This window comes from Chenopodium quinoa, unplaced genomic scaffold (assembly GCF_001683475.1).
Source record: "Chenopodium quinoa cultivar QQ74 unplaced genomic scaffold, ASM168347v1, whole genome shotgun sequence".
Taxonomy (NCBI): Eukaryota; Viridiplantae; Streptophyta; class Magnoliopsida; order Caryophyllales; family Amaranthaceae; genus Chenopodium; species Chenopodium quinoa.
This window is the reverse complement of record NW_018743397.1, coordinates 700,832-727,580: the sequence shown is the minus strand read 5'-3', so window position 1 is coordinate 727,580 and position 26,749 is coordinate 700,832. Positions and strand designations below refer to the sequence as shown.

The window sequence follows — 26,749 nt, the reverse complement described above, 5'->3', positions numbered from 1 at the left end:
GCATAGCCACGAAACCAACGTACAACACAAATGCAAATAAACTTATAATTAAATATTTTCCCAAAAAAAATTGAATCGGTCTGGTTAGAGTCTTAGGGCCTGTTCACTTCAGCTTAATTTTTGTTCGGTTCCAATCTATTCAGTTCCTAATTTCCTTCTCTCTCCAATCAGTTCAGTTTAGTTTAGTAAATGTGAACACCCCTTTAAACCGCTTGATTTTGGTCCGGCCTTCAGGACATCCATATTTAAAAAAAGACTCTGATCTGGTCCGGTCCGGTATTCTAATCACCTTTTAAAAATAAAAAAAAAATCAGTCCTAGTTCAGTCCGATTTGGTAAGATGAACAACCCTAATAACAATGTATCAATTGAGTAATACATATGAAAAATAACAATCATTGTAATATAAGGGGTACGTAAAACATAATTTGATGAAAAATAGTTATTTTTCCATGGAACAATAGTTTTTGCACAATTTATATTCTCGTACTAGCTGCGATTCACAATTTTAATTTTAGTACAAAGAATATAAAGATTTGCAAATCGTTTTTAAGTAAAAAGAGAGATGATAAATAGTTAGTTAGCTTTGTAACTTCATTTATATTTTCAATTAAATTTCTTCAAATGAAGAACAACTAGGTAGATGAGCAAAAATATACCCTTGTATACACTTATCACTTAATGTAAAACAATGAAAATTCTATACCTTAGATAAGGTGTCAATAGGCCTCATTATAACCTCATAAAGTTATTACGGCTCACTTAAATAAGTTTAGAAAAAATAAGTTCAAACATGCTCATTTCTTTTCCGATAATTCCAGAACCGTTTATAGCTTATGTTACTACCAGGCTTACACTGCAAAATCATAGCATATACAAGCAAAGCTACGCACCTGACTGTCTATTTGTTGCAATGGTGAGGAGCTGAGGATGCATGGTGAAATTCTCAAATAAGCACAAGCATGTTACTACAGATTCTGAACTTTATCTGCTGTGTACTTAAATATAACCTTAATACGAAAATGATTTCACCAGAGACGGGTGTTAAGAGAAAATCTGTCTTTCTTTCTCCTCGCAAAAAGTGGCAGTATCATATTCTGCATGGCTCTCTGAAGTATCTTCCCATCAGTTTCTGACAAACAACACCGCCTCACTGATGATCTATCTGCCCATATTTAAGGTAAATGGCTTGAATTTGAGAAACGAAGACTTCACAATCCTTAAGTATGCCAAACTGCCAAGAACATCTCAAAAGTGTTGCTGGGTTTTCATGTTGAGCTCAAGGATAATTGTAGGCAATAAATAACATTATGAATGGGAGACCGTACATTTGCCTTAAGAAGGTGGTTTTGACAGCCCCAATATCTCCACTCCATAGTCCATATCAGTACAAAAACTTGCATTCAATTTAGATTGTACTTCTCTTGGAGGCAGTTTTACAGGCGAATTTGCCACCAGTTTTATTAAGGTATAACATTACATTTGTAGTTGGTAATCCAACATGGAAGTGCAGTCAAATAAAGTGTTATTTTATGCAACAAATGTTAATAGGAGGAATTAAAAGAGAGTACAATCACTGTATTCTAGTAAGAGTGAAGGATAGCTCAAGTAGTTAGAGCTTCCTTCCTGATTTTAGGAGATCCAGGGATCGATTCTCACCACCATCCTCGGTACAATCAAAAGTAACGAGTATCAGACATCTACGAAGCATACAAAATTATGCCACGTATCAAGATTTCTGAGTTCAGAGTTTTGACAACTATGCACACCTTGAGCTGCACATTCTGTTTAATCTAAACACAGTCAAGGTTGCTACGAGACTTGCAGCTGTTAGAGCTGCCTGAAAGCTTTAAGAATGGGGTCCTTGAACTGATTCTAGTAGGCTACTAGGCTAACCATTTCTTCAGTTCTCTCCGACAAAGAATATTACATAGGTCCAACCCTAGAAAAATAATGCCAGTGAGGTTTCCACCAGCTAGAAGAAAGGGACTCCCAAGATCTGACATGAATTACTTTCAATAAATACCAACATATGAACACAAACAGCAGCAAAATTTTATCAAGGAATATACGTTTATTATTGTACTAAATCTAAAGAACTACTCCATAGTTGAAAGTGATTGGGTAGTGACTATGAATACAATTATACAGTGCATGTAATATCGGATTATTGTCATTATAAAGAAGGAATGAGCTATATAAAAATGTTACTTGTATTTTCAAGTGTTGAGTTATACAATTTCCAAATGAACACAACACATTAATATTCATTATTTCATCTAATAATGTCAAAGTTTGAAACAACCAAGAATATAATACATTTACCGGTTACTCTATCTCATCAGCACCCATTTCATCCAAATCGCAGCCAACTTGGACCAACTGCTTCTTTGTTTTGGAGAATGATTTACTGGAGACACTCAACAACTTATTCAGAGACATATCATCGCCTACAACCTTCTTCTTCAGTTCATACCGATGCTTGATCCTGTTATCAAGATTGTACCCCAAAAATGCAGGAAAAGACATGAGCTCTCCTATTTCTCGATCCATCTCTATGAGCAAGTAATCCATCTTTTTCTCTAAAGACTTCGGATTGTATTGCAGTATCTGAAAATGCTTTTTGCTCATTGCAACTATATCTTCAGAAGAAAAGCCGTAGCTCAAAAATAAATCAATGACTTCTTGCAAATTCTCTGAACTTGTTCTTGTCACAGCCCCCATTGCCATAGCAAGATCTTTGGTCCTATGGCCATAACCAACCTTTACCAGCATTGCCAGCTTGTGAGAGAGGTTCTTCTCGAAAGAAAGGACAAGAAACAAAGGCGCTTTAATCAGGAACCGATAAATCTCTCCTGAATCCAATCCACATTCCTTCAAAAGATCAATTCTGGGCTGCAATTTCCGCTGTTTGCTGGTACTCAGCACATTCGGGAAAACAAGCACTATCTTGAAGATTTCCAGATCAGTTAGGCCAACATATGACCTGAAGAACTCCACATGACCTTGCAAATGCTCCAAACTATAGGTTACGATAGCTGGCAGTCTATTCAGAACTTCACCTACAGCATCTGTATCTCCCCCACTAAGCCGTTGAAGAAACCCAATTCGCGGTACCAACTGAGTATCCAAATCATAGTTGAGTACTGCAGGGCGCTTAGCAATGATGCTCACAGCATCAAAACGGCTCAAAAATGTCAACATTCTCTGAATCTCTTCACATGACTTCAAGCAAAAAGCCTTGCTAAGATTAACATTATTAAGAATATATGCAATCTTTTCCTGAGGAATACCATGTTGAAGCAGCAAATCAACCTTCTTATCAAATCCTGCAATAAACCTAGGCTCAACCCCAAGCAAAAGGCGCTCAATTTGAATACTTTCAATCTTATTTCCTAAACCATCATGAATAAATTCTATCAAAACACCAACTTCTTCAGCAGTTAATACATCTGGGTGTTTGGATATCAACTTAGACAATACAACCTCATTCATTCCAACTGATTGTAACCCACGAATACGACTGCGAATCAACTCAACTGGCACAACCTCCAAACCCGGGTTTCTTCCAATAATATCATTTGCTACTCTATCATCAATACCCAGAACTTGGAAAACCGAAAACAGATGTCCTAAAAACACAAAAACCCATTATCATATGAAAAGCTGTTTCATTATAACAATGCAGATAACATGTTTGATAAAAGGGCTGAGTGAAGTACATACCGATTTCAGTGAGATTACCACTTTGTTTACTGGATTTGCTTAAAATAAATACATTTCTGGAATGTTGAATTGAAATTGGCAACAAGAAAGCTCGATTATTTCCACCAAAAAACCCAGAAAAACAAAGATGAGGAGAAGTATAAGTTGCGTAAAGAGGAAGTTGAGGAGAAAAGCTTAATAATTGAGGATAAAAAGAATATGATGACATCAAAGTAATCATCTTTCAACGTTCTTCTTTTGAGATGGAAAAATCTTGTGATTTGAATTTTTAGAGTATGAACCTATAATTGGTTTGTGACTTCGAGATGTACTTGGCGCCAATCTCTCTCTCTCCAATCTTTTCTTTTTCTCAAAAAGTGACTATAACTCTACAAGTGGATGTGGGAATATTCCGTCCGTTAGCCCATTTGGGCATTTTATATTGTCTCGGGTTACAAAACCTTACTCGTATTTTTTTTTGTGTTCCACTTGATTCACTCTTCGTATTGATTCGGATTTAAGGATTAGTTCTGGATTGTTAGGTTCCGCTCCTCTCCCATTTATTGTTATGAGAGATTAATGGTTGCACTTTAAATTACGGCTTTATACTAAGAACTATTTGTACTAAAAACTCTACTCTTAACAATTGTTTGTATTCATCTCAATAAATAATTTCAACACATACAAATATTAGTTTTCATTTCATGGTGTTACCATTATTATCAAATTGAGAACAAACTTTGAAGGTTAAAAATTTTCCACCAAAGAGGCTAACAAAACCTTTAAAATCATAAATAACTTGCTCAATTTCAAATGATCTTCCTCATTTGAGAATCTTGTTTTTCATAAAGACAGTGTGATATTTAATTTAAAATAAGTCATTATTTTGCGTAAATTACATCATTACAATCTAATTAATACAGTTAAAATTTGATTCTAATATTTAAAGAAAAGTGACAAATCATTGTGTCAATTAAACGATAACACATCATAATCATAGGACACTTAATAGTTCAGATCAAGACAAGAACATTAGAAAAAGCAACCAATAATGTTGAGAAAAATGACATTGAATTATCATCTACACCAAACATTAGGCCGTTTTGTTCACAATGGTATAGAAAATGTATCAAGACCAAAAAATGAGATGTGATATTAAATGATAGGTAAAAAAATTTAGAGTAACATCAGTACAACAAAATTGCAGTACAATTTACAATCTACACACAAGAAGCACATAGATTGGGACAGGTAAGTCGAATACGACCACACAATCCATCTTTCAATTTAAGTTCAGATAGAGCAGCAGGTGTTGATATATCTCCAGGATTGGACGAATTCGTCCTCTACACTCTACATTACCTCGCATACGCGTTGCTATGCCAATTGGCATTGAATAAAATTAGTTAATTATCGGTATACCATATTTCTTCAAAGTTTATACGATCTTCATCTGTTTAGGGCGCTTCTTTTGAAAGCATTTGCCTGCTTTTATGGCTGCATTAGTATTGCTTGATGGAATCGACTTTAGGAGGATCACTGGTGAGTCTTCTTTTCTGGTTTTCTTGGGTGGTCTCGGGCAAGGGAACCTGAAGGATAAAGGTAATAGAACATATGCTTAACTTTAGTGCTACGACGAATGATTAGAAATTAGGATCACAAAATTTGTGTTGCCAAAACAAACTTGCCTCCTCCTTTGAGATACTTTGCCAGGAAAATTCTCTCTCTCCTCTGTAGGTCTTCTTTCTTTGTCATTCTGGGGTTGTCCCTGCATGAAATAATAGAAACCACAGAGAAGAACAGGTCATTAATAACGCGAACTAAGTAACAACTACACAAAATAATACATTTTCGACAATATTCAGTAAAAAGACTAAAAACACAGTGGAACACCCATTCGGTAATAATATAATTACGCAACTAATCACTCCTCCATATTTAATTAATAAGGATTAACCGATTAAGCATAGAAATTCCATCAAACAACCTAGAAATACTCACTGGAGGCTGTTGCAGCCATTTTTGACCAAGAAAGGAAAGTCAATAAGACGAAGTGTTTGTTACTTAGTTATAATTCATGTAATTCGCATAAAATAACAGTTCCTAGAAAAACATGCTGACTAAAAACACCTATAACAAAAAAAAAAACAAAAATCTCTAACAAAAGATTTTATGTAGAAGTAATAAGCAACAGCATCTAACACACTGACAAGACAGAAAGACAAGAAAGTGCTGATGAACAACATAGATCTTGTTCATAAGTTGATCAGGAAAATGAACAGAAAATAGACGAAACACACATTAGTGAGCATATGAGTGAGAAACGCACTCGTGTTTGCATCAGAGTGAGATTGAACCAGTTACCACCAGTAAGAATGGAAATGTAGAGCAATTATTTGCGAGGATCAGCATCCTAGAATTAAACGAAAGATGTACCGTACCAACTGCAGACAAATGAATGCTACTTGCCCCCTCCGAATCCCCAAACAAACTGATTCAGGCAGGCCGCCCAGCATGAAAACTATGAAAGCTACTCTTTAGTCTTGCAAAAATATTAGCAATATGATCATACATTTACACTGCGGTCATTAGGTCTCTTGTGTGATAAGAAAATTCTAATAAACAGCATTATAAGTGAATTTCAGTATAACATGGGGTTTTAATGTGAGCAACAAGGAAATTACAGCAAATATTAGCTCATGATGGTTGCATTGGTGTCAAAGCAGGGTGCAGAAAGGGACCGTTAACTAAAGCTTATCCAATGCAACTAATCAACGAAACCCAGAAATCAACGCGGTGAAGACAGCATTGTCATCAGACCTGGTTGAAACCTCAACTATAAGCTACCCTTATGAAACTAAATCCCAGGAATTGAAACGGTTGTATTTTTTCCTTTTCTACGGTACACTAAAATGGCTATGCTTCTCAGACTTCTAGCCTAGTTTACAAACACACAGGTTTCAAGCTGCCCAGTCTTCTGCACAAGTTCAGGCATATTTTACAAAACCATGCCTTGAAATAACATGCTAGTAGTGAATACTGCAAGCATACATGCAGAAAAAACTGAACTCACCTGAAGCTAAAGCAGATTAATATTAGTATGAAAATGAAAATTTGAAGCGTTTGCTGGCATGACAATTAGTTTGAAACAAAAGCCAGAAGAAAGGAACTAGGAAAAGGTTTCTCTTTGGCTAAAACATAATTTGTTGAGTTACCCACTACTCGATCTATTCTTTCTCACCTGTTTTCACAATTTATCATAAACTTAGAATAGGAAGACGAATCAGCCATCCTAGATCATTCACTATGACTCCAAACTGAACTACAGCCAAGAAGCAAAATATTCTTCAGAATTTTATGTCAAATTCACAACACTGTACTCATAAATAGCTAGAAAAAATAGAGTGCACAATGCAGCTTATTCACTACAAATAAATAAGTAACCTAATCAAGACATAAAATTGAAGCATGCTCCTCATATAACAGACTAAATCAGCAACAACCCATATTACAGTCAGAGCAAAACAATGAACCCTTCTTATACAGTCAGAAAATTCACAACACTTTTAGTGTATTGGCAACCCCCGCTTGCCCTACAGCAATTTCAGAAAATCAAGCGAACCCTAGAACACAACCACCAGAGTTTTCAAACAGTTAGCAACGATGCAGCAAATAGGAGCAAGAAAGACAGAGTTTTCAGCAAGATCCTACAACAAAATTCGAAAGAGCGTGCCCTAACATAAAATTTAGAGGTTACACATTTGGATTGGTACTTAAAATTTCTTAAAACAAACCTGGCATGGCAAACCCATAGTCATGAAAATGAATAGTACATGCCCCTAAAAATGTCAGCAAATAATGCTATGATGAGATTCTCTTAGGCTATCTGAAAATAACTGCAGATCTTCATACTCTTAATAGGAAGGCCGGCACTCAACCACACATACAAACACCATACATAAGCACATTAATAAAGCACTGACAACTTCTTCAAAGCCAAAAGTAGTGGCAATCACAGAGTAGAAACAAAGCTGTCCACAAACATTTTTTGATCTTGAGTTATCATATATACATGATGCATAATTCCTAGATGATAGAAATTCAGAAACTAAACAATGTTATGTAAATTATAATACGTACTTGGTTCAAATCAACCACAAGCTGATACTACAATGAATTCCTTACACAAAAACCAGTCAACAAATAACTTCAGAGTTCGGCAACAGGTTCAAACTCAATCATGAAAATCGAACCAAAAACTCGAAACAATTCACAATTCCTACCTAATTCCAAGCTTAAACTACGAATAACTACAATCCCATGAATTTTCACATCATCTTGAACATGAAATAATGAGATTCAAGCAAGAAAACACCATCAAAATCACCTTAAACAGAATAAACCCCCCCCCCCCCCAAAAAAAAAAAAAAAAAAAAAAAAACCCAATCATTATCATTATTCCATGTAAAGCAAAACCCTTTTTTCAAACTAGCAAGAAAATTAAACAAACCCATTAATCAATTAGAGTCAATATTACTATTAATTTTCTTACTTTATTTAGTTGCAACAATTTATCATCTTCCTTCACCATCATCTTGTTCTTCTTATTCAGCTGATCATCATCAAATTTCTTATCATCCCCCAAATTATCAACCAACAAATTCCTCTTCTTCCCACTTGAAACCCTTGATTTAAATTTACACTTCTTATCTTTGATTTTCCATTCATCATTCTTCCTAAAAACCCATTTATCCGATTTCCATTCATCAAAGCTCGTATCAATTATCGTAACCTCACTTCTCGAATACGATTTCAAGTCAATTACTTCTTCTACAACATCATCATCAAATTTCACCTCATCAACCCTAACATTCCCACTATTATCATTCAAACTATTATCGCCGCTTGATACAAACCCACAATTATCACTCTTCTCTCTCCTCAAATCGTCCGACGAACTGGGTCCACTCGGCAACTCGCTCTCCGAACTCGCCCCGCAAAATCTAGGGTTTGCCTGCTTCCGAGAACTCTTCTTCGAGAAAGTTCTGGAAGATTCTCCGCCCATATTGAATAACCCACATAAAACTCCGGCGAATTCTCCGGCGGAAGGGTTACACTCCGGCGGTTTCTCTCTCCTCAAACGATCCGGAATCGGCGGCGCGTGTGACTGATTCGAATCGGAGTGAGTTGCTGAATCGGCGGTTGGAGCTGAACCTGAACTTGAGGAGGATAAGAAGCGGTCGAGATCCGGTTCTTCGCCGGTCGGAAAACCTCGAGATGATCGGAGCCGGTCTAACCAGTTTGAGCTTGATGCTGAGATCATGGCTTTGAATTTTAATTACAGAATTAAAAAATAAAATAATTAAATTTAAGAAAAAAAATGAAAATTGAATTTTTGAAGGATTGTTTTTCTGGGAACTTTCTCTTTCTCTCTCTCCTTTGGTTTTCAGTGTAGGTGAAACATCAGAGTGTTTCAGACATGAAAGTGAAACATAAATTTACTACACTAGCATAAAGTACTTTATTTTATTTTTTTAATTATTAATTTTTTTTAGGATAATGCTATATATAGTCATATAAACATTGAATTTACTCTTGGAAAATATATAAAGTTAGGAATTCATGACAAAAACACACGCAAATCGGTGTAATTAGTGTGTTTTTGTCATGATTTTCTAAATTTAAACAATTTTCAAGAGTAAATTAAATGCTTATATGTAGTCCTTAGGGCTATGTATAGCATTTTCCTTTTTTTTATAATTTGATTTTGGTTTTATAGAAAATATCTTTTGATATTTGGGCCTCTTTGGTATTCATATGTTTATTGGATAATGCCCAATCATTGTCCATTGATGAATTTAGGCTGTCCATTGGATTTTGGCCCAATTATATGTTATGGACTTATAGAGTTGCTATGTTGGATGAAAAAAAGCTTTCTGTTTTCGTAGAAAATTTTTGGAAAATTTAACATATGCTATTAGCGAAATAACGTTGTGTCATTTGCTACCTGTTTAATATTTTATTTTACTTTACTACCACCTAAATTTCAAAAATATATATTTCACTACCAGATGACTTATGTCATTATTGTTTTCGTTGGTGGGGTCTACCCACCCTTCCAACCACCCCTCCATCCCCAGCCACCTTCCAACCACCTCCCTTTCCCCCATCAATGCTGCCTTAAAAGCCGAAATCTCACTACTACCGAATCCCCCGTCGGCGACCGGCTATCCTTGCCCCAAACCACAATCCCCTACCCAAAGCCCCTTCCCTTTCCACGAAACCCTAGAACAATTCATCTTCTACCCTTGAAACCCCCAAATTGTTCCTCCTCCACCCTCAAAAACCCTTGCCGCTATGATTTCGGGGTTAGGCGAGGAGTGATTGGGAGGTTCGATGCATCTTAGCCACCTAATTTCATTAATTTCGAGTAGCAAATTGCCAATTGTGGAGCTGCAAATGCTGAAATTACGGGCTGAATTAGAGCTTCTTGCGGGCTACTATTTGTTCGATTGGGCTGTCGGCTTCCATTGATGGTCCTGCGAGGCTGCTAGTGGAGCGTGGCTTTTTGCGGTGGTGCTGCAGACGGGAGTGTTGGTCCAGGCGATGCTTGCTGCAATGGGGGTTGAAGTGTGGGCTAAGCTTGGTGATGTTGGAGAAAGCAGGGGAGTTGCAGTGGATCGACGTTGTGGGTAATTACTGCGCCGGTAGCAGTTGCAGGGGTTTGATGTGATGTCGGCAATGGTGAATGGTGGTGATGCTTGAGGTGCGGCTAGCAGAGGTTAGTGAGGTGTTTTTGTGAGGAGTTGGGACCATTAAGTGTTGGTGAGTGGTTAGTGTGGTGTGGGTTACTAAATTGGTGTGGTGATGGATAAATTTGGCCCCACTTAACAGCAACATTGACGGGAATCGTTATGTGGTAGTGAAATATATAGTTAGGGAATTTGGGTGGTAGCAAAGTAAAATTAAAAATTAAACAAGTAGCAAATGCGACACAAAGTGCTTTCGCTGGTAGCAAATGTCAAATTTTTCTAAATTTTTCAAAGGTTTGATCTATGGAGCAAAACATTTTTCTTTTAAAAAAATTGGTACACTTGTCATTTGAAATTATGACATTATTAAATGAGGTGAATACATAATGGCCTCACATGATTATATTAGTCCTTATTGATCATTAATTATAAATCATCAAAGTTATAAATAGTGCATTAGTTAAAGTAAAAGTGACCAACGAACCGTGACGGCTAGGTCAGACTAGGTGATTCTAGGGTTATGTTGAGGTGACACAAGACTAGCAATGTAAGGGATGGAGTGGGCCGAGTCTCGAGATAGGCTGAAAAGGGTAAACTAGGTAAGGGTCGGTTTGTGGGTTGTAATACGTCGAGTTGTGTTAGGGTGGGTTAGTGAAATAGGTGTGTCGAGGGTCTATGTTAGGGTGGGTCTGGCAAGTTAAGTAGGGTAGTTATGTTAGGGTGGGTCAAGTGGGTCTGGCAAGTTAAGAAGGGTAGTGGTTTTATTGCTTATGATTTATGATGAACAAAATTAGGCAACCATATATGATTTATGATTTATTGCTTATGATTTATTGCTTATGAAGGGTAGTGGTTTTATTGCTTATGATTTATGATGAACAAAATTAGGCAACCATATATCTGATTCAGGATTTCAAAATTGTTTTAATAAGTTGTTTTGATTTTAAATTTAGTGAGTAAGGGCTTGTTTGGTTTACCTTATTTTTTCTTATCTTAACTTATCTGATCTGGTTTGATTTGGGGCAAGTTCTCATACGTTGAAATCCAGTTCAGTTCAGTTAAGTTTAGTTCAGTTCAGCTCCTAATTTCCTTCTCTTATAAAATATTCATTTCAATTCAGTTAAGTTCAGTTCAGTTCGGCTCCGTTCAATTCAGTTCAATTTAGTTCATTTCAATTTAGTTCAGTTCAGCTGAATTCAGTCAATGAGACACATGTCCTTGATCAAAATGTTAAATTTGACCAAATTTTGATATTAAATATACGATAATCTATACAAAAACAATATATCAAGTGGGGTCTTGTTAGATTCGTAATAATATGTATTTTATTAATATGTGATTTTCATATATTTTTTTCATTATGAAATTAAAGATATTCAGCGATTAAAAAAACAGCACATAAAATAATGATCTGATGTTAACTTATTTTATAATTCGGATTTTATTTTTTGGATCCGATCCCAACTTTTTTTTTTTTTTTTTTTTTTGACAATGACTATAATAGATTGAAATCGCAATATATTGCAAATGAGATAATTTGATGAGGTTTTATTTATTTATTTATTTATTTTAAGCATTAGCGTACAATGTGTGTTAGTAAGCAGGAGCATAAAAAATTAGAAAGTATGGATCGATAAGATATAGTGAGGAATTTTATTACTTACCAATTACCATCCTATGTTATAACTTATAAGATAAAATTATTTTTTTTCAAAAAAGACTTTCCTAACTTTCAAAGTACTTTTCATCAAAAAAGAAAAAAAAAATTACATATGTCACCCTCAATAATTATGAATTTATGATACTGATATGTCCAATTTATATAGCGTTTTACCCCTGTCCCTTGGTTATAATTAGTAGCGTTTTTGGCCTTTTAGAGCTACTTTTATTACTATTTAGTGTGTTTCTAGTGTTTTTGTAGTTTTGCTTGAGTTTTGTAGGAAATTGCACATTTGGAGCGTTTTCCGGATTTTTCATGAAACAACTACGAGCATTAGGAGGACACGACCGTCTTTGAAGCCCATGACCGGTTAGAGCCGGTGATTAAGGGCTCGGTGTATGATACCGGGGCATTTGGACCGAGTATTCAAGACCCGAAGAGGAAATCCGGATTGGGCCGAAGAATCGAGCCTAATCGAAATCCAAGTCTCGAAGAAGAAGCCGGGTCCGATCAGGCAAGTATGCGCCCGATCGGGCGGGCACGCACAAGGATTCACCAGCAAGAAGGCGCGCCCGATCGGGTGAGCGTAAGCTCAATCGGGCGCGGCTGCCCAGGAAGAGCGAGGAAAAAAAAGGCGGGCCCGATCGGGCGACCCTTCGCCCGATCGGGAGCGTGTTTTTAGAGGACTCGATTGTCGAGATTTTTAGTTTCCAATTAGGATTTGTTTTAGGGATGTTTAAGTACGATTTTTGTACGTAATTTTGATTACCTTCTTTTAGACTTTCTCTCTCTACTTAGGATATTTTCTCTCTCTTAAATTCTCTCAACTTTGTTCTTAATTCCATTCCTTAATCCAGATTTCTTTTGGTAACAATTTCTTCTCTTTTAATTTCAGTTATTTTCTTAATTCTTTCATCATGTCATGTTTTATTATTTTGTTTAGTTTAGATTTAATTATGCTTGAGTAGATTTATTTCTAGGGTTTATGGGGATCTAATAAATAATATGAAGGGGTAATTTGTGATTGTTGATCATCAATGCTTGGTTAATTTCCTATTGATTGATTTAATGCTATGCAATTAGGTTTGGCCAGATTTAATTGTATGAGTTTAGCAATATTAATTCGAGATTCGAGAGATGAGAATTGAAGTTTAGGCTTACTTTCAATAGGCGGACTAATTTATAAATGGTTAAGTCGAGATTCGAGAGATGAGATTTAATACCGGTAAATTAACTCTGTGATTGTAATACGTAGCGAAAGCCCTTTATAATCTGATTAATTGATGCTTGATGATTGCTTATTATGATTTACCATGAAATATTGTTTATTAGTGAACCTATGCCCTAGGTTTTCCTTCATTGATTTACATCCCTTTTTATTCCCTTCCTACTTTTATCTTTAGTAGTTTAATTAATCTTTTACAACAAATTTGATTACTTGATAATTTAGATTGCTTATAATTAATTAGGAATAAATTGACTTGTTTCCCTGTGGTTTGACTCTTCTTCCCTATCTACATAGTTAGTGGATTTAGGTTTTATTTTTGATTAGGTGAATACGACTTGAGCCTGATACTCCCGCTCACCATGAATTATTTTTATTGTCACAAAAACACTTTTGTCTCAACCTTGTAATTTTTTATACTCCGTAAACACTCTACTAGGAAATACTCTCATTATAATTAACCAAAAACAAAGAAAATCATTGATTATCTTTCTTATTAACGATTACTTTTTAAATTTTTTTATTATCCTTAATTAAGTGGTGGCAATTATTTCTTTGTGTCTTGCACTCTTACCACAAACTCCATTTGAATCACGAGTAACTAATATAAAAAAAAAGTTAGATTATGACAGAAGTCAATAGTGCTTACGCGTAGCTACGACTTACGAGTGATAAAAGTTCAATTGCGGCTATGATATGCATCCACAAGGTCCACAAGACCACAACAATAATAGCCTTGGAAATTTGGAATATAGATCATGTAGATGTAGCATAGGTTAGTTTAATCATGTAAATATAAAAAACGTGAAATGTGTTTTTGGTAGTGTTTCATCTAATGGACATCACTACAATCATCATCTTTGCTCAAGGCTATAAAGTTGATTCAATTCTATCATGAATTTCCACTAACATGAGATTTATGTACTTTTTAAGTGTATTTTCAGTAAGGGCTATGTAAATCACATGAATACACCTTCTTAATAATACGGAGTAGTATTTTCATTCTTTCATGAGAAAGACTTTTTAATGTTATATTTATTACTCCTTTAAAAAAAATTACACTTTAGTATAATTATACTTATTTATATTTTTTATTCTCATATGATCTCTCTTTAGGGAAGTACTAAAAGTACATAAATATACGTGTACGTCATATTTATATACGAGTACATGAATAAGAGTTTTTAAAAGGAATCTGACTACTTGCTTGTATGAAATTGCTAAATGGTGACTTGCGTTTAAGGGCTTGTTCTCATACGTTGAAATTCAGTTCAGTTCAGTTCAGCTCAGCTCAGTTCAGTTCATCTCCTAATTTCCTTCTCTTATAAAATATTCAGTGTAGTTCAGTTCAGCTCCGTTCAGTTCAGTTTAGCTGAGTTCAGTCAATGAGAAAATACCCTAAGTTAAACTTAATACAAATATATCATATATTTTACCACAGAGTATCAATAATATTTTTAAAAGAAGCACCTTAATTATTTTTAATAATGTAGCTTAATTACTTTAGCTTTTTTGTAATTACACTAGAAAACTTATCATCAATTCACTATTTAGATCAAATTTTAGGGAATAAATTTCCTAATATTACAAAAATACAATAATAATAATGTCATTTCGAACTCAAAATATATTATTGTGAAATTGATGTAAGCAAGACATGTTACTTGATATAAATTATTTGTAAAACTATGTTAAGAAAAGAAGGCAATATCCAAGATCGATCTTGAGGTGGAAGTGCGCAAGGAGCAATGAATTAGTCTTTCCCCCCTTACATCTCACCAGAACACTTGATGACGAATTTATATGCTTAAAAAGCTTTTGTACTCCGTATCACAACTAATTGTTAAATGACTTAAATCACTCATTCAAAAAACTTATTGAAACAAGATCATTTGTAAGTTTGTAACAACCAAACATCACACGTACACATCAATCCATGAATGATTCAACCTTAACTCTCCTATATATAAGCTTTAATTTAATTTGACTTAATTCTTGATCTTAGTAAACATATTCAACTCAAATAAAGGATATCATACTACTAGTAAAAAATTTCAATTTTGACCACCAATCTCAACACAAGCTCATTGAATTCAATCCAACACCAACCCCCCCTTGAAAATAAGCAATTCATCACCCCCCAAAAAAACTGCTTTAATAATAATAAGACTTCAAAAGTATGATGAAATCATGATTTGGTTTCCCAATCATACTACACCCACCTAAATATAATTTTTTTTTTTTTTAAAAAAATGATGTTTATAAGTTAGGAAAAATAGAGTAATTTAACTCGGCCGTCCAAATTAGTCAAAATAAACGTGAAAAATTAAATAAAAGTCTCCCAATTCTCATTTCTCAACCGTGTCATATTACACGGCCTCTATCTCTCTCCTCTAATCTCTATATAGTCTATCGTGTGAATTGAACACTACAACTTTCACGAATTTCTGTTTTTTAGCAAGTTTTTAATTTCTTTGTTTGGTCCCCTTATTTTTTTTTGGTGGATCTATATTCTTCACAAAAATTTAATAAAATCTTCCAATTCCACTTTGCCAGATTCTTTATTATGAATGGTTGTACTTTAAATTCATAAAAAATAAATAAAATATAATTAACTAACTAAATAAATAAATAAGGTTGATTTCTTCTGGTTCATCTTGTTTTGGGAAAGAGAACTTCTGACCCTCAGACGCCTCATCCACTGTGGCATCCTTATCCCTCCATATCCCTCTATTTTCTTCATTTTTCTCTCATTAATTTCTCAATTACAAATTACTTCTATTTTTATCCCTATTTATTTCCCCCCATTTTTCTTCATTTTTTTCTTTCTCTAGCTTTCTTTCTCTCAAATTGGGGGGAAAAAGTTCTTGGGTTTTCATTTCTGGGTTTCACGCCAATATCTTGAATCCCATGTTAAAAAACCCCAAATTTTCTAATTTGGGGGAGATTAATTGGTTAAAGTTGTAATCTTTTGTGCAAATAAGTTTCTGGGTTTTGCTCAATTTGTTCATATTTGGGGTTGAAATGGGATTAACTGAAGTATTTCCAATTGGAGGAGGAATTTTTATTGAAATTATGCTAATTATTACTCCAATTTGGACTGCCTTTGTTCTTGGTCTTGTAATTGGATGGACATGGCGGCCAAAGTGGTGGGAGAATTTGGATAAGAACTTGTTTGATTCATTCCTATCAAAAATTGCGGATTTTCCAGCTCCTTCTTATTCTCCTATTCAGAACTTCACTCCTTTTAACTTCAACTTTTCAAGCTTAAAAGGGCAATCAGCTGGAAATGAAATTATTAGTGCAAATAATGAAACATTATCATTGCAACCCAGATTTGATGCCTCCAGTAGTAGCAGGTAATTTCAATCTCTGGGATTTTTTTGGTCTAATTTTTTGTTCATAATTTTGCTCCATTTTATTTGGAATTAGTGTATGATTATGGGTTTTTGTAGCCTAAACTTCATTTCATAGTTGAATGATCTTGTTTAAAGTTGTGCATGTTATATGTGTAAGAACTAAGAAATTTATATGTTGAGTATATATGTTGAGTATGTTAAGTTGTGTTATTGGGTATTATAATATATATTGGATATTTGGAAGTGAATAATAAAGATGGGGTTTTGGTTGTTGTTGTGTAGTTCATCAAAGCTTAAGAAAGGTGAAGAGAATGGTGTTATGAACGAAGGTGATATGGTACATCTTTTTAAGCTTGTTGAGGAGAAAGATGGAGGTCCTTCTTGGATACCAATGATGGACCGTTCAACCCCAACCATGAGATATCGAGCTTGGCGGCGAGACCCTGAGGTAATTTACCTTATAATCTAGGGATTTCTTGCTTGATAGTAGCTTAATTACACTGATTAATGGCATATGAAGTTAATTGTTTGTCGGCCGCCTTTAAGAAGATCATTGTTTGATTGTGTTAGCTTTGTAGTTATTTGGAATGGTTGATTATGAGCTACTTATGCATGTGAAGTTGAAGCCATTACAAAAAATGTGAAGGAATTTAAGTGCATGTGATTTTGAAGCCATAACATAAATACATAGGAAATTATTAGTGTATGTGATGGAGTTTCTAAATTTGACTATAAACTTATTGTGAAATTCATGTGTATGCTTTTGCTAGACCGGTCCTCCTCAATATCGTAGTAGTACAATCTTTGAGGATGCTACGCCTGAGATGGTGAGAGACTTCTTTTGGGATGATGACTTTCGACCTAAGTGGGACACCATGCTCATAGATTCTAAAATTCTTGAGGAGTCTCAAAGCACAGGAACTATGATTGTACAATGGGTTCGCAAGGTAAGAAAGTTTTTCTATGAATCGTTGTGGTGGAATGGCGGATTGATTTATCTGTTGCATGTGATTGACTTTTGTTATTTGTGTGTGCAGTTCCCGTTCTTCTGCAGTGACCGAGAGTACATAATTGGCCGTAGGATATGGGAGTCTGGAAGAACATATTATTGTGTGACAAAGGTACATATCACTACTTGGTAATTGGTATAATGTTTATCATGATACTACATATAGTTTTGATGTTCACATCTCTACAATTAGAGATGTTGAGCTCTCCCTCCCAAATCAACGTTGACAATATTGGCAAATGGCAATACATCAGTTCCTTTATACAAGGTTCCATCCTGGGAAAGGAAATTTAAATAATAGAGGTTTTCAATTGATCCTAATTCATTGTATGAAGATCAAATGTTATCTCACAATAAATAACAATAACATACAATTTAATGAGTCGTGCTCATTTAGTTGATCATAGTCTAAAAGCCAAAGAACAGTACATTATTGTGATTAATCCCTCTTGCTCTCATTTCCCTTTCCTTCTTGGAAGGAGACTAATAAAATAGAAGTAGAAAAAGGACAATGTGGGCTGCCTTTGTTGAGCTCTTTAAGTCTAAAAGGGGCATTTAATAAAGTGGAAAAGGACTTTGCATCATTGTGATCAAACCTCTTGCTATTGAAGTGCATTTCTTTTTCTATATAAGTTATACAAACACCACCTTTTTCATATTGTAATTTACTATGTATTTTCACATGCTCAACATTTGAAGCTCTATACTAATCTTTTTTGTTTTCATTTTTCTCATCAGGGAGTACCCAATTCTGTACCACGAAAAGACAAGCCAAGACGTGTGGATTTGTATTATTCGAGTTGGTGTATTCGCCCTGGTAGGTCTCATGGTTCCTATTTAAAATTTTCAACTGAGTTGTGATCATGAGTTACAGACTTACAGCCATTTAATACAGTCCTAAATACAACTATGGCTATATGCCAATTTTAGTACATACTCCGTATATAAGACTAGTAGAAAAGATGAACCTTTATTACAACTCCGTATCTTGTATTTTGTACTTTCTGCTTTATTTTTTTGTGAATGGTAAGGGTCCTGATTGTCTTTATGAAATTGTTTAAACAGTGGAATCTAGTCAAGGAACTGGACAGATGACAGCATGTGAAGTGCTTCTGTTTCATCACGAAGACATGGGCATTCCATGGGAGATAGCTAAACTTGGTGTACGACAAGGGATGTGGGGAGCAGTTAAGAAGATCGACCCTGGTCTACGAGTTTACCAGAAAGCAAGAGCTGCCGGTGGGCCCCTCTCGTCCTCCGCCTCCATGGCCCAAATCACCACTAAAGTAAACCCAACTTATTTAAATTCTTTGTTGAGTGGTGATGATCAGTCAGTGACGACTGAAGTAGCTCCTCCTGAGGATAAACAACAAGGAGGGATGAACGTGCCAAAACTCCTCATTTTTAGCGGGGCAGTTGCTCTTGCATGCAGTCTTGATCGAGGGCTTCTAACAAAGGCAGTTATCTTTGGTGTTGCACGAAAACTCGGAAGAATAGGAGGTAAATTATAACCGGAGGTGCTCTAATTATAATGAGGTAGTATTGACATTCCTGCATCACGTGATCGTAATATTCCTGTGCAGGAAGACAATCCCAACCCCCCCCCCCCCCAAAAAAAAAAATAATAATTGAAAAGTATAAAAGAAAAATCAAAATCCAGGAACAAAAGCTTCATAAGGCGATATCCTAGGGAGTTTTGCATGTTGTAGACAGTAGCATGAAGCTACATAAGCTGTACTTGAAGAAATTAGTAGATGATAAATTTGTATATCAGCAGAAACTCGTTCTCCTTTTTCTTCAATTTATTGCTGCTAGCTGAGTAGCCCATTTCTTATTATTATGATCTTGCTAAACAAATATTCATTCTGTCCATATATTATCATCAAATTTCTTTTGTTTTGTGTCAATTAATTTCTTTTGTTCTGTATCAATTTGATTTTCTCTGAATTCTGTTTGTTCTGATACTGATTGGTAAATTTGTCTCTGGTGTACTTGGCTGTTATACCTTTGGATTTATTAGCAATTTACCACTTTTATTTGTTTGATACCACATAAATTTTAGGGAGAGATTGAGATTGAGACTGAGATTGATGGATTAACTGTGATTTTAGCCTTTGGAAAAGTCCTACATAGTAACACAGGATTATCTAAATGTAGGGTTGTTAACAACTCAACATATGCAAGTGTTAGGGCTTGTTCTCTTCAGATTATTTTCAGTTCAGTTCAGTTCAGTTAAGTTCTTAATTTCTTTCTCACATAAAATATTCAGTTCAGCTCAGTTCAGTCAATCAGATTAGACTCTTACTATAGTATGTATCAACTAAGATGTTGTTCTCTTTACCTTAAGAAAAAATCATCTTAACCAGTGAAAGTCGGTTAGATAGTTGATTAGTATTGATGTTTTAGTCTTTTGTTATCTTGTCAAGATTTTTTCTTCTGAAAATGTTTCCTATTTAGTTACGGAATCATATATGCCATCCGAAAAAGAGTTTTCTGTATCGTCTGGAGAAAGCTTTCTCAAGATTGCATAGTTGTAATTAGGCTCTTAACTACCAGAACAATGTCACATGAAATATATGAAGATTCAGGTTAATATGTCTGAATCGAGTAAATATGCACTTTCTTAAGCTTAATAGTTGCAACTGGTGATGACTAGAGGTGTCAAAAGCACACTCGACCTGATTCAAAACCGATCTGAAAAATATCCGATTTAGATTTTGACTCGCGTGGACATAGTAATTTAGTGTGACTCAACTTTAAAAATTGACCCGATTCGGTTATCCGAATTGACACCTCTAGTCCGGACCGTTGTGAACCCAGACTATTCTTTTGACGATGACCTCCACACTTGATCAACTACACAGTAGGATAGAGACAGCATTTAACCAGCGGTAATTTGGTAAAGGTATACTACCTCCGGTCGAAATTACTCGCAACTTTGGGGTATTATTTGTGAGATATAAAATATTCCAAAGTTGTGAGTAATTTAGGCCGGAGGTAGTATTAAACGAAGTAAGTGTTTAGTTACATACAACTGTACCTCAGTTTCACATTAAGAAGTGCTGTAGTTGGGCCTGCATACCTTGGGCCTAGCCCATTAAGAATCCACTTGCCATGTTTCGTGCTGAAATTTTCTCAAGTACAGTCCCGAAATGACTCAAGTTCGATTCATGTGCTTGTGTACTGTGTAATGTCGTGCAATCGCGCATGCCTGTCTGAACTTAACTTCACTTATTTAATTTAGCATGCTTGGTAGATCTTATCATACTTCTCAGAAAATGTGACCCAAGCCTAGTCCATGGCTCAACAAGAATAGTGTTATGTCATGTTGTGCCTTTTCATGACGATCATACTGATATGCTACGGACTTGTCCAAAATAGAATTGTAAAATGTAAAGCACCCAAAATTTTAATTCCTTATTACTACGAGTAATAATTAAATTAGTTGATCTCCACATTGGTTAATTGTGCAATACTGGTGGTATTATTCTAATTAGTGAACACTAGACCCTAGTGTAGTCTACTACCTACACCCCCATGCAAAACGGTACCGTTTTACCCATCCTCCTACTAACTCCTCACTTCCCATATACTATCCTCTTGCAAGTTATTACAGTAACCATCTATACCCCACACACTACATTATGAAAAAAAAAAAATTGAACCACCATTCAAATTTTCTCCCTTCATTCTTTTCATTTTATTTCTCCATTTTCTCTCTCATCAAAATCTTCAATATTTGCAAATAAATTTCAGTAAAAAGTTATAATTCTCTATAATAGTCAAGCACAATGTCTAATATATGAGATAAACTTACACAATCGTTGGAAAAAAAAATACCAAAACAAAGTCGAAAATCGAAATTGTAAGTGTTTTTGTTGATTTTTGAAATGAAAACACAAGTTTGATGTCCTAGTTTTTTTTTACTGATTTTTGTTGGCAATTGTGTTTTCATGAAAATAAAATAAACATCCAGCTTGAAAATGTATCAAAGTAAGTATGATGATATAATTTTACTTATTTTTGTAAAAAAAAATAAATAAATTTGTGGTGTGTTATTAGTTTATAAAATTGCTGGACTCAAAAAATTAAAAAAAGAGTATAATTGTCGCAAATTTCTGGTTGATTTAATCTATTTCATATGAGTATAGATTTGTAAATTTAGTTCGTAGTGGAAAGTTCTATTTTTTATGAATGTTCAATTTCAATTCGGTAAATGTTCATTTATATATTAGTACGAAGTTATTCACATGTTAATAGACTATTAATATAATTAATGTTCATTTATATATTAGCACATGATCATTCACATATTAATGTTTGCTCTTTTTATATTTTGAAGTGGAAATATCTTTGATAAATGTTTATTTTTAATTGGTAAATGTTCAATCACATAATATTATATGATCAAATGCATATTAAGATACATTTATTAGAAATTTGATATATGATAAACATATTTTTATACTTAATTAAAGCACCCAATTATATCATTAAGTAGTTAATTTTACAAATTTAATAAGGAATTTCAATAAGAGTGTGTGCTATATAGCAGTTGTCATGGAAATGATTCTTACATACAATTACAATAAGGAGTGTGTGCTACCTTCAAAGTTTTTCAATAACAAGTACAAAAATTATAAATTTTATACATTTTTCATCTATGATAATGCTCCTTAATTAAATGTTCAATTATAAATAATTGTATGTTCATTTACAACTATTACATAAATATGTTGAGTTGAAATATTATATGTTCAATTACAAATGTTAAATAAATATTTTCATTTTTGAAATATTATATGTTCAATTATAAATAATTGTATGTTCATTCACAACCAATAAATAAATATGTTCATTTTGGAAATATTATATGTTCAATTTTAAATAATTGTATGTTCATTTACGACTATTAAATAAATATGTTCATTTTTAAAATATTATATGTTTGTTTATAAAATTATACGAGTATTTTGTTTATAAAAAAATTTAAAAATTATACACTTCTCATTAAAATCAGAAGCAAGCTTTATCAATGGTGATTTGAGCTTCTTTATATTTTCCCTGTTTCTTAATCCTTTGCACTTTCCCCCTCTAACCCACTCAACTAATTAAGCCACAATAACTATTGTTGCCTCATTGCCCCATGACCATTGTTGTCTCGCTGCCGCTGCTATAACCGCTGCCACATAACCACCATCATCTCGCCACCACCGCTGCCATAGCAACTGCAATTTGTTTGTAATTGATTCGAATAGGCTTGCAATTTGCTTATTGAGTTGATTTCTTGTGAGTTAGGATCATTAATTGCTTAGTTTTTTGAAACAAAGGATCATCAATTGCTTTATTATAATTGATACCATGGAAATCTCTTCACACTCTTTATTTTATACAAGCACAATAATTTTTACATGGAATTGAAACTCAAAACATTGAATTAACTTGCAATGGTATATTACAAAAAAGAAAAAAAAGAAAGTAAACACAAAAAAGAACAAAATGACGTCACTTGGGGAGGGGGGTGTAGGTAGCAGAAGCTATACCGGGTTGTAGTGTAAAATTTTCAGTATTATTCCATGTTATGACTTTATAAACTACAAATGAAAATTGTCCAAACTTCAGGCCCAAAGTAAGGCTAATTACGGAGTACGGAACTCAATCAGGGCATGATGAAGCAGTAAATATTGAATCTTTTGGGCTGATTATGAGCTACAATTAGAAAAATGAGCATTTTTTTTTTTAGAAAAAATAGATTGTACTCCGTATATTTTAGCTTATCATTCTCATCAAATTTGATTAGTATTTCCCCTACGCAATAAATACTCAACTCTTTAGATGTTACCTTGAGAACAAGTTCATGAACAGTACAATTTGTACCATACAATTGTTGGTATTGACATTTGACAATTTCGTATAAAACAAAATGAAAACCAAGAAATTAAACCTTTGTTACACGCTAATACATAATTAAATGACCCAGGTCACCACGGTTTCGTAGGAAATTAATTATCTATTTGAGGTACGTACCATGCACTTTGGCCTTCTTCATAGCTGTCTTTATTCAAGTGCCCAGTCTCACAAATTGCCAGTTGATTCCTTCAAATATCTTCACTAATGATGCAATTATAAGAATATCATCCTAGGCTAATGGTTGAGGCCTAGAATATGTTTTATACTTTATCATATCAAAGTAAATATTATGACAAATATAATGTACAGTAGCTAATAAATATGTTTAGCTTAGTCAAAGGTAAAACTTTATGTATTAAGAGTGCAACCACAAGGAGTAGTGATATAAACGAAATTTAACTGTATGTCTTGATATTATTTAACTAATATTATTATCTTATTTTTCATTGTTTTAATACAGTACAGTTCACGTGTTTTATATACTTCTTGTACAAACCTAATAGTTCAAAATTAGTTTTACAAGTATAATTCTGGTTATTTAATTTACATGCGGCATGAATTATAGTTTTAGTACATTCCAAATTAATTAGTTGTCACTTTACATTTATCAAACATATTTGGTCATTTGATTAACAAATCATGACCCGATAGGAAATGATACAAGAGTAAAATGATTGATGACTAACTAATTAATTAACAAATTATTTTACTCCATATTAAATTTAACTTTATAAGTTTCTATCATCAAAACCAATGACAATAATTAAGTCTCAAAATTATTCTACTCCATATTAAGGGTCTGTTCATATTTACTTAATTTCAATTCAGTTCAGTTCTAATCAGTTCAGTTCAGCTCCAATCAGTTCAGTTCAGTTCAGTTCAGCTCTTAATTTTCCTCTCTCATAAAATATTTAGCTCAATTCAGTTCAATTTAGTTGAGCTCCAATCAGTTCAGTTCAGTTCAGCTCAGTTCAGTAAATGTGAACAGACTTTAAATTTAACTTTATAAATTTATAATGAATTACATGTTGATAGACCATCACAATCCTAATAGACTCTTATTAGTATCATAATAATATCACATATACTTGTATGATATTGTTCTCAGATCATAATAACATCCTGTTATATCTCAATATATTCTCTAGTGTATTATTTAGATTCTTTAGAATATACTAATTCCTAATGTTTGGCCCGCTGTTTGCTTTATCGTTTTAACGTTAAAGAGTGGAAGAATTGTTAGATGCCTTGCGCCTAAAGACAAAGCAAGGAACCAAAAGTAAGCAAAAAATAGAACAAGTAAAAGGGACGGCGTCTATTATCTACTTTGTTTGACCAACTATTTTTTCCTATTAAAAACAGAAGTATTGGATGTACTTTTAGATGATAATTAAGTAGATAGACATGAATTATTGGTTTGTTGTTGACCATTAGTTGATAGATAAGTTATGATAAGTCAAATATGAGGTTTCTTTAATTATAGGCCTTAACCTTCCTCGGTGCATTTCATTCCATCATTTCAATATCCTAATATTCCAATGCCTTAACTATTTGCAATTTTGCATCATCATTTATCCATTAGATAATTCAATAATTTTATAAGAAGATATAGGAAGTATAAATTAGTGGAGAGCATTAGTTTGAAACCTCTAGTTAGAGTTTGTTCATATTTACTGAACTGAGTTGAGATGAACTGAACTGAACTGATTGGAGCGGAACTGAACTGAATATTTTATGAGAGAGGAAAATTAGGAGATGAACTGAACTGAATATTTTTATGAGAGAGGGATATTAAGAAATGAAATAAACTGATTGAGTTGAACTGATTGGAGCTGAACTTAATTGAATTGAATTGAAATTAAATAAATGTGAACATGCCCTTAATATGACTTTTAGTCAATGAACTAAGATCTTTAGGAGTGAGAAAAAGAGCAATGGGTCTTTACCCTCGAAGTGCCCTTAATGAATAATGAGTACTCAAATCTTACTTATATACCAAACGTAGCTATAATTCAGCATATAAGCATTTCATATATTTCCTTTTTAATATTAAGTTGGAAATTTATTGACAATTTACGAGTAAATCGGTTTAATAAATGTTTATTAGTTTAGGTGTAATTAATAGTATTATTTCTAGATTCTAATTAGAGTGTAATAAACTTTAGAATTATGATCATTAGAGAAATAACATCATGCTTTACTATCCAATTCTTTCTTTAATTTGAGCGATCCATAATTCCATATTGTTTGAAATTAAACATATCTTCTCAAGGTTAACATAAAAACTCTAACTAGGTTTAATTCTTTTCTTGTCATTCAATCTTAACAGTTTAATCTTAAAAATAAACTATACTACAACCAAGGTCGTTACTTTCAGGATTTCCCTTAAAAAAAAATAACAGTTTTTAATTAATATTTAATTTGATACTCTGTTTTGGGTTTGAAACAACAATAACAAACTAACTGATTCTTTCCCTCCAATTTTGCTTCTTCCAAAAGCAACCACCAAAATTATTCTACCTCGAATTTCGGCGAAAGCAAGAAACAGCGTAATTACCAAAAAGATCAAAGTAACAGAAACTCGATCTACCAAACCGATTTAATAAAATTAACCATAAAATTTTTAAATAAAGAGCAACAATAATCTTTCATATAGAATAATACAGTTTTATATACATTACAATTAATGAAATTAATAAATCGAATCATCTAAGATCTCAATTAAGGACTCAATTAAACCAATAAAATAAATCGTCAAAAAAAAAAAAAAAAACTACCAATTATTTGTAAATCATATCAATTATAACCCTAATATGATCGATCAGTACGGAACAATAGTCTCGAAACAATGAACACCATCCAATTCCACCGCAAACCGAGGATTCTTCTTGTTGTTATTGTTCATCGATTCCTTCTTCACCGAACCCGAAACTGACGATGAATTACTATTATTATCACTTCCATTATTATTATTATTATGATTGCTCTTATTCTCGACGACACTCGACGGATTCGTTGTTTTGGCCGTCGTTGATTCAGAAGAGATCTTCTGAGGAGTAAAATCGACGAGTTTCCAGCCGTACGATTCAGCGCCCATGGCTTCAAACGTACTGAATATTGATGACATCAT

At 33.7% G+C, this 26,749-nt stretch overlaps 4 protein-coding genes across 4 annotated transcripts; 1 reads left to right on the top strand and 3 right to left on the bottom strand.

The window, feature by feature from the left end:
* Nucleotides 1–2,097: 2,097 nt before the first annotated feature.
* On the bottom strand, nucleotides 2,098–4,331 carry LOC110738902 (transcription termination factor MTERF8, chloroplastic-like). Its single transcript, XM_021919359.1, has 2 exons — nucleotides 3,726–4,331; nucleotides 2,098–3,631 (listed from the first exon to the last, which is right to left on the bottom strand). Exons 1-2 carry the CDS (start codon nucleotides 3,943–3,945, stop codon nucleotides 2,328–2,330), a joined length of 1,524 nt encoding a protein of 507 aa, XP_021775051.1. The 5' UTR covers nucleotides 3,946–4,331; the 3' UTR covers nucleotides 2,098–2,327.
* Nucleotides 4,332–4,829: 498 nt separating this feature from the next.
* Nucleotides 4,830–9,220, bottom strand: LOC110738901. The gene is made up of 3 exons (XM_021919358.1): nucleotides 8,257–9,220; nucleotides 5,393–5,472; nucleotides 4,830–5,293 (listed from the first exon to the last, which is right to left on the bottom strand). Exons 1-3 carry the CDS (start codon nucleotides 9,025–9,027, stop codon nucleotides 5,143–5,145), a joined length of 1,002 nt encoding a protein of 333 aa, XP_021775050.1. The 5' UTR covers nucleotides 9,028–9,220; the 3' UTR covers nucleotides 4,830–5,142.
* A 6,602-nt stretch (nucleotides 9,221–15,822) lies between these two features.
* On the top strand, nucleotides 15,823–19,603 carry LOC110738900. Its single transcript, XM_021919357.1, has 6 exons — nucleotides 15,823–16,700; nucleotides 16,983–17,148; nucleotides 17,471–17,647; nucleotides 17,738–17,821; nucleotides 18,448–18,526; nucleotides 18,775–19,603. The coding sequence occupies exons 1-6, from the start codon at nucleotides 16,366–16,368 to the stop codon at nucleotides 19,218–19,220; spliced, it is 1,287 nt and encodes a 428-aa protein (XP_021775049.1). The 5' UTR covers nucleotides 15,823–16,365; the 3' UTR covers nucleotides 19,221–19,603.
* A 6,837-nt stretch (nucleotides 19,604–26,440) lies between these two features.
* Nucleotides 26,441–26,749, bottom strand: LOC110738917 (transmembrane protein DDB_G0273707/DDB_G0273361-like). Its single transcript, XM_021919376.1, has one exon. The coding sequence runs from the start codon at nucleotides 26,747–26,749 to the stop codon at nucleotides 26,441–26,443; it is 309 nt and encodes a 102-aa protein (XP_021775068.1).